Genomic DNA, 7,783 nt, shown 5'->3' on the forward strand with positions numbered 1-7,783 from the left:
AAATAAAAAAAAAGTCTTCAATCCTCATATTCTGTTTCTTCATCATCATCCTCGTGGTTTTCCGCATATCTCCAACCATCTTCAACGTTGTCACGGTCCTCCTCCGTTTCTTCACTGTCTTCTCCCTCGTAAACTTCATCTTTGACTGGCCATGGTTTTTTCACTATGTTCACCCTAGCAGGAGATGGAGTCGAGCCCTTACGTTGCGCAATTTTTGCAGGAGGTAACTTCAGACTTGGTTTGAACTTGTTTTGCTTTTGGGTTTTGCCATTCACACGTTTCCCACCACCATAGGCATCTTGGTCACTGCCTTCATCCATCTCATTATCAGCATTGGCTGTTGTGGCAGCATTCTCAGCATTCTCGTCAGACATATGCCCAGGATGTTCTCTCCTCAGATGAAGCTTGAGTTTGTATTCATGGATATAGGCCTTTTCGCACCCTTCATAAGGACAAGCATACGGGCGGTCGGATGATGCTGAACCATAAACTCCTGCAGCAGGCTTGGGCGTTTTGGCTGGCTTCTCCGGAGCTGGGGCATACTTTGTCACATCCACAGCCGGACTCTGTAAAATAAACAATAATTAATGGAGGAGAAATCCACAGCCGGCAGAAATTTCCCCTACTTATGGGGGAAAATTTTGTATCCTTCATTCTAATCATAGCCTATCAATGAAACATACAACACCTTTCAAAGCATGATAATTTAAAAAAAAAAAATACATACATACATACAAATTACAAGATAAAATTCATCATGAATACTAATAGTGTACCAACCTTTTCATGGTGAGACGAAATATGGTTTTTTAGCTTGTACTCATGAGCATATCTCTTCCCACAATCAGCGTATGGGCAAATGTGATAGTTCTCTTGCGAATGCGTCTTCATGTGTGACCTTAGGTTGAAATCCAAGGAAAATGCCTGCAGATTTCACAATTGAAATTGGTAGAATGCACAAAGCTATGGTTCATATATTCCCAAAGACATCTTTTAAAAAAAATGTGGTGTTTCAACGAACTCGTCAAGAAGCACATTTCTTAAAATTACAGCAAACCCCGATAAATTCAACAACAGACGCGATAAATTTAACAACAGACGCGATAAATTCAACAACAGACGCCAAGAGATCATATGAGAGAGAGAGAGAGAGAAAGCGGGGAATACATTATCACCTTACCACAGCCTTCATGGGGACATACAAAATCTCTTTCTCCTGTATGAATAAGAAAGTGTCTCTTCAACTTTGAACTATCCAAAAATTTCTGCAACAAAATAATAATTATTTTCAAGACTGCTCCATAAGGTGAGAGGAAAGGGAGATAAAAGGAAAACAGGATATCCAAATAAGACACCCGAAGATATAAACGTCAGTGTGTGAACAGATTGAACAGAGTTGACCTTAGTATCCATCTTACCATTTGGAAATTTTTTTTTTTTGGGGAACAGTGAAAACACTACAACTACTATCTCAATCTCTCAAACTGGCTAGTGTATAACGAAATAGATACTTAAAGGAATAGGAATGGCAGAAGAGAGGGCGACGGGACTAAAATGTATGACACAATACCTTTCCACACCCCTCATAATGACAAACATATTGTCTCTCCCCATGAATGTGAGAATGCTTCCTCAAAGCACCAGCATCAATAAACGTCTTTCCACAGCCTTCATAGCTGCAAAGAAAAAGCACTTCTGTTGTTGGCTCCGGTTCTGGTTCTGGTACTTCTGGCTCTTTTGCCTTCTCTTTCAACGCCTTCAATGTCCCCTCTGAATACAAGAGAAGAAAACATAAGTCTAGATTCATATAATAAGCCGATGAAATTCAGACACAAACATCTAAGCATGATTAAAGGCAATGAGGAAGAGAGTATACACAGAACATCAGTGGGAAAAATGAGAGGGAAAAGGAGAGACCAAGACAGACGTACCTGTAACCCATTTTAAGAGAAAGCACTTCCCACCAGTCGCTACAACATCTTGGGGAACCCTAAACGACAAGATAAATTGTTAGCTAGAAGCCTATAACTACGCAAGGATAACACCCTCCACTTGAAAATAACAACTTTTGCTATGTTCTCAATTGGGAATATTTCAAAGAGAACAAATACAAGTATGCAAATGTGAACGGTTGTGAGAATTTTTCTTTTGTGCAACCTATTTAGTTTCGAAACACTAATCAATTATACTAACAACTTAAAAGTTGTAAACTTTTTAATGAGAAAAAAAAATGAATTAGTTTAAAAGTCAGTTACAATTTCAGTGCATGGATTATGAAGTTTTAATTTAGAATTTTCTGCAGAAATTTCTAAAACCCATTTCCTTGGAAACAAATGAATTTCAGCTGGAACGACAATTGTTCCCCATAAAATGTCAAAATTTCTAAATTCCTTCCCAAAAAAAAAAAAATAGATAACGACAAGAATCAGTAATCAGGTCTCATAATTCATAAATTTTCCCCAAACTTTACTACATCAATCCAAAGAAATCCCTTTTTCGATTCACCATCTCAAATATTCCCAAAAAGAAAAACAACAACATTACTTGAGCCCTAGAAGTATGATCAATAAAATCAGGAGTGACCCGAAAGGAAAGAAAGGAAATAATCGAATAAAGAAAAAGAAAAAGGTACCATTCTTTGATCCATTTAACAGCGGGAGTCTTGGACTTGAGAATGGGTCGTCTCTCGAACAGATTGTGATTGAAATGCGCCTCCATCTCTTTGCCGGCTAAAACCTTGTTTCCTTCTCAATGCACAATCAAGGCTTCAGCGTCAGAATTAGGGTTAGGGTTCGACATGTAAATGAGTCGTGGAGAAGATGGAAAGGAGAGAGAGAAGAGGAAGAGAAGAAAGCTTCTGTTATTATGTCGGTTCTTTAGTTTGCTTCTGTTATTGCGAACCGGAGCGGAGACTAAAACCGGTCTGGACTCTGGACTATCGTAGACCGTTAGAGGCGCATAGGCCTAATAATAAGAAAATGGTGATTTTTTTATTTTTTTTTCCCTTTTGAAACAGAAGAAAATGGTGATTTGAGCGTTCTTGAACGAAACCTGCAGAAAATGCTGAAATTTTTGTCCCTTTGAAATTACACATTATCAAACAACAGAAGATGAATATCATAAAAACTGATAACGGAAATTTGTGGCCTCCCAACTTATAATAATATAATTTGTTAGTGAAAAAATAGAGATAATTACAGCTTAAAATTTTAATAGAATTTTTGTACATGTGAATGATAAAATTTATGTTGATGTGTGTGCTTTTTTAATGAGACTTTTTTTAGTTAATACATTGGTATGTCAAGTTTTTTATCTGTTAAATTTAAATAAAATCACATAAAAATAAAAAAAATATACAAATTTAACAGTTAAAAAAAACTTGACATACCAAAAAATTTCCCCTTTTTTTTAATTTGCGGTGGGAGATTCATACTCACTTGATGGATATAGGTGTGATATTATCTTTTAAGTTATGTCTACAATTACATATTGATGTGTATTTTTGTTTCTAAAAATCTCTCTCGCTATCTATCGTCTCCTTTTATGTTTCAAAATAGACACAATCTCGTTTCACATACTGTACATGACATAGTAAAACATTCATCACAGCTCTATTTTTTCTTTTTATATAAAAAGAAAGATTTTTCTACGTTGACCGTTGAAAACTTAATCCAACAGTTAAAATAAGGTGTTTTACCGATAGATTTTAAAAAAAAAATCTTACCGTAAAGACTACCTAAAAAAGAAATATACTAACAAAATAACAAGGTCTTAAAAACATACATATTTAATTCAAATACAAACTGTAACTTTTATAGATTAGATTAGATGACGGCATACCATCCTTGGATGGTTACATAAGGGCTAGCTGAAATTTTTGCATAGCCATTTAAACCCCTTCCTCCAAAAATTAGGCGCTGAAAATACATTCAACGAAATATTATCAATTATGTTAAACAAACTATAATAAAAATTCCTTGAAAAATATAATAATAATCATAATAAAATAATAATAAAATTATGAGGTGGATTTTACCTCTTCTAGAGTTTTTAAACTGTTCCTAGAGCCTCTGACATGCCCAATAATAGGCAACAATTGTAGGCAAAGATGGTTATGAAATCACTTGTGAAGTCGAGTTTACGCAAGTTGAAAAACATGCGAGATTAGCTATTTGTAATTCAAATATATGAAATTTAAACAAAGAAATCATTTTGATTGATTGTAATCCCCACTTTTTGGGAAACTATCCTAAAATATGAGTGAAATATCTCCGAATTAAATAAAAAAACCAACTAGACGGTGAAGAACGATATAAATAAATGATTGTAGGTCGAGAAACCTCTAAGTTTCATTGTGAATATTAATGTGTAATTCCTCCAATGATAGACAATTATCTCCTCCTCATAATGGACGTAGCTCTTAAATTAACGGTAAACCACTATAATTCTCGTGTGTTTTTACTATTTGTTTGTTTTTAATCGTATTTTAAATCATTAAATTTGCACAAACTATTTTAAAATTTATTATATTTATGTTGACGAGTTTTCATCGTCTAACATGTTTGCCACTAATAAACTTAGAATGCAACACCCTTTTTTAATCGACTAATGGATGATCGTGTCTCTATATGTGGTTTGAAAATAAAGACTATATATAAGGCGCTACCTTTGTCTCATTATAATTTGATATTATATGATACGTATAATTAAACAATAATAAATTTTTATAGTAATTTAGAAGCTATTAAAGTAAGGGAGAAAGAGAGAAATATGCCAAGATTTAAGATAAATTAAAATTAATAGGTCAATAGTTTATATAAGTTAATAAATAGGCAAAATTATTGTTTTCGTCCATAACTTGTCTGGTTATGAACCATAACTTGATAAGTTATTCACGGTTTTTATCCATAACTTGTCTGGCTATAAACCATAACTTGATAAGTTTGTCCATAACTTATCTGATTATGAACCATAACTTGACAAGTTATGATCTATTAATTTATATAACTAAAAATTGACCTATATACTTTTTAAAATTTTTATATTGACCTATTTTCTACTATTTTTCTTAAAATAATGACGTGTTGTCAACAAGAAAAGCCCAATAAGAAAAGGGCCCGTGTAAGGCTCAATATATATTAGTGTGAAAGAATGGTTGCTACATGGCATTTTATAGTGGCGAGGAATGCTAAACTTTAGCTTCTTTCTAACGTGAGACTCTTAGCATTGTTGTTGTTAGTTTCAAAACCCAGAGAATGCAATAAATATTCATGTGTATCGACAATAGCACAATGAAACAGGTGGTTTGGTGGTAAGCATATCATGTGTTTACCTATAAGAGTCACGCTTCAACTCCCCAATTTTTCTTTTAATTGAAAGAAGTGATTCGGTTTGGATGACTGGACAACAAAAAAAGGAAATTTTCTATTTTTTTTTTTTTAAAAAGATATCACCGAACGAACCATGTCCAAAATCGAAATTGAACCGTTCACAATTGGCTCAGTTCGGTCTGATTTGTTGTTGATATAGTTTTACTCGGTTATGTTTAATTTTAGCTTTTTTCAGTCAAGTCGGTTAGATCAATTTTTTTTATATGTGTTTAGTGATCTGATTTTATTTTTTCTCTGAAATTATTGACAATTTTTTTAATCCAGAAAAAATGTATCATTTTAAAAACATTTTGAAAGAAAAATTTGTGGACGTGTTAAAAAAACTGAGGTTCAGCATCATGGCAAGATCAGATTGATAAGGCTCACCGAGGGGTGGTCATTGGAGACCTCTCTAGGAAGGTCACTCGGTCAGGATTGGACTAAACAGCTTCAAATTGGTGTCGAGGTCAAACCAATGGTGAGGAGGAAAATGACAAAATGACGCCAAGTGGACGACACTTCTTATAAATGACATGTGGTTGTTTACTCGAAAAAGGATATCACAGAAGAAAGATTTTGGGTTGGTTTTTTGAACGAAACTCGTAAAAAGTTTAAATTCGAGTTACAACTTTATTTAAATTCATATTTTTTTATAAAATTTGAGTTTGAACTCGAACTTAAGGCTAAACTTGAGTTCAAATTTCTCTTTCAACTCGAGTTCATAAATTCAAGCTCAAATTAATAAATAATATTTTTTTTATTCTTAAAAATGTCATTAAAATCTATAGCGAATGACAAATACCGTTAGTACTTGAATTGTGTGTATTGTATTAACTTTTGTTTCTAAACTTTTAATTTTGATAAATTACTTTCTAAATTTTTATTTTTAACTATTTTGGTCCCTGCATATTAAAATTAGCAAATATCTTTTAAAATCTCTCAAAGATTATCACGTCTCGGACGCACAGTACCTGCAATTTTTTACAAAAAGAACAACACATTTTTTAATGGCTTGTAATAAATATTAAAAAAAATATTTAGCATTTCATATAACTATTTTTATAAGAAAAGTTATTATGCGTTTAAGACATGATAAGATTTATTTATGATATTTCAAAGATTCATTGTCAATTTCAACGTGCAGTGATTAAAGTGGTCAAAAACTAAAAGTTTAATGAGGAATTTTTTAAAATAAAAATTTAAGAGATTAAGATCCCGTTTATTTCACTGATTTGAATTTTATTATAATAAAAAATTTTTAAAAAGAATCACATTTAATTTTTTTATTACAGTAAAAAATTCTCACATAAAATTACATTTTAATTCAAATTAAAAATTTAAATCAACGGGTCATAAAATCATATAATGCACGTAATTCAGGAAATAAACGTGTTAACTTTTTTTAATTGCAATAGCGATGTCTAGTTTTTTTAGATGTGAAAGTAAAACAGCGTCAGCATAAAGGATGATGTACTTTCACACAATATTCAAGGACAATAATAAACGACAAGAGTGTCAACAAAAATTGACGATAATCAAATCAAACCAAACAAATTAGGATATACCTTCGTTCGTTTCGCTGATTCGAGTTTAGAATTTGAGTTTTGCTACAATAAAAAGCTCTCATAAACAGTCACATCTAATTTTTTTATTACAGTAAAAAGCTCTCACATAAAATCACATCTCAACTCAAATTCTAAACTCAAATCAGCTAAACGAATGAGGTCTAGTTAGTTTGATTGGTTTGAAAATTTTTTTTTTCTTAGTTAGCTATTTGAGAACGTAGTAAATAATAATTTTTTAAAACTAAATTAAGTAAATAGTAAATTTTATAATTTTTTAAAATAAATAACAGTTTATATAATAAAAAAGATATTATTTATTTAATTTAATTTTAAAATTTATTATTTCAAGAATTTGGTTTCAGTGATAATCTTTTTAAATAATTTTATCTTAATTTATATGAAAAATTATTGTTATTATAATATTCACGTATCAAATAATAAATATATAAAATGACAAAGATAATAAAAAAAAGAGTGATCCTATTATTTATCTTTAACAAATATCTTAAGAAGAAGAGAAAATAAAAATGCCACGTTATATTACAATATTCATCAAGCATGAAACATTCTAATTTCCTGAGCATGGATGGAATAAGATATATTCTAGAAAAATGCAAATAAATCCTCCGAATATGAGCGGCTAATGACAGAGAAAGAGAACAAAGCTATTGGTAAAAAGAGGAAAAACAAAAGGAAAAAAGACGGAGACAAAAATGTAAAGTACAAGGAAAAAAGAATTAATTAAGGAAAGGCAAAATTCCCAACGCAAAAAAAAAGAATGACAGCACATCAAAGAAAAATGCTTTCTTTTCAAGCCAAAAAAAAAAAAAAAAAAGCTTTTTTTTATCT

The 7,783-nt window shown here is 31.5% G+C and overlaps 2 protein-coding genes across 2 annotated transcripts in view; both read right to left on the reverse strand.

Moving 5' to 3' along the window:
* On the reverse strand, positions 1 to 3,069 carry LOC21401407 (zinc finger transcription factor YY1). Its single transcript, XM_010089109.2, has 6 exons — positions 2,633 to 3,069; positions 1,932 to 1,990; positions 1,571 to 1,770; positions 1,176 to 1,265; positions 781 to 924; positions 1 to 566 (listed from the first exon to the last, which is right to left on the reverse strand). Exons 1-6 carry the CDS (start codon positions 2,716 to 2,718, stop codon positions 18 to 20), a joined length of 1,128 nt encoding a protein of 375 aa, XP_010087411.1. The 5' UTR covers positions 2,719 to 3,069; the 3' UTR covers positions 1 to 17.
* Positions 3,070 to 3,732: 663 nt separating this feature from the next.
* The window catches only part of LOC21401408 (serine/threonine-protein kinase-like protein At5g23170), a 5,387-nt gene continuing 1,336 nt past the window's right edge, over positions 3,733 to 7,783 (reverse strand). The window contains exons 2-3 of the mRNA XM_010089110.2: positions 3,841 to 3,917; positions 3,733 to 3,736 (exon numbers count right to left, since the gene is read on the reverse strand). Coding sequence (XP_010087412.2) covers positions 3,733 to 3,736; positions 3,841 to 3,917 — 81 coding nt within the window. The remainder of the gene's footprint in view (positions 3,737 to 3,840; positions 3,918 to 7,783) is intronic.

This window comes from Morus notabilis, unplaced genomic scaffold, assembly GCF_000414095.1.
Source record: "Morus notabilis unplaced genomic scaffold, ASM41409v2 Scaffold89, whole genome shotgun sequence".
In the NCBI taxonomy this organism is placed as follows: Eukaryota; Viridiplantae; Streptophyta; class Magnoliopsida; order Rosales; family Moraceae; genus Morus; species Morus notabilis.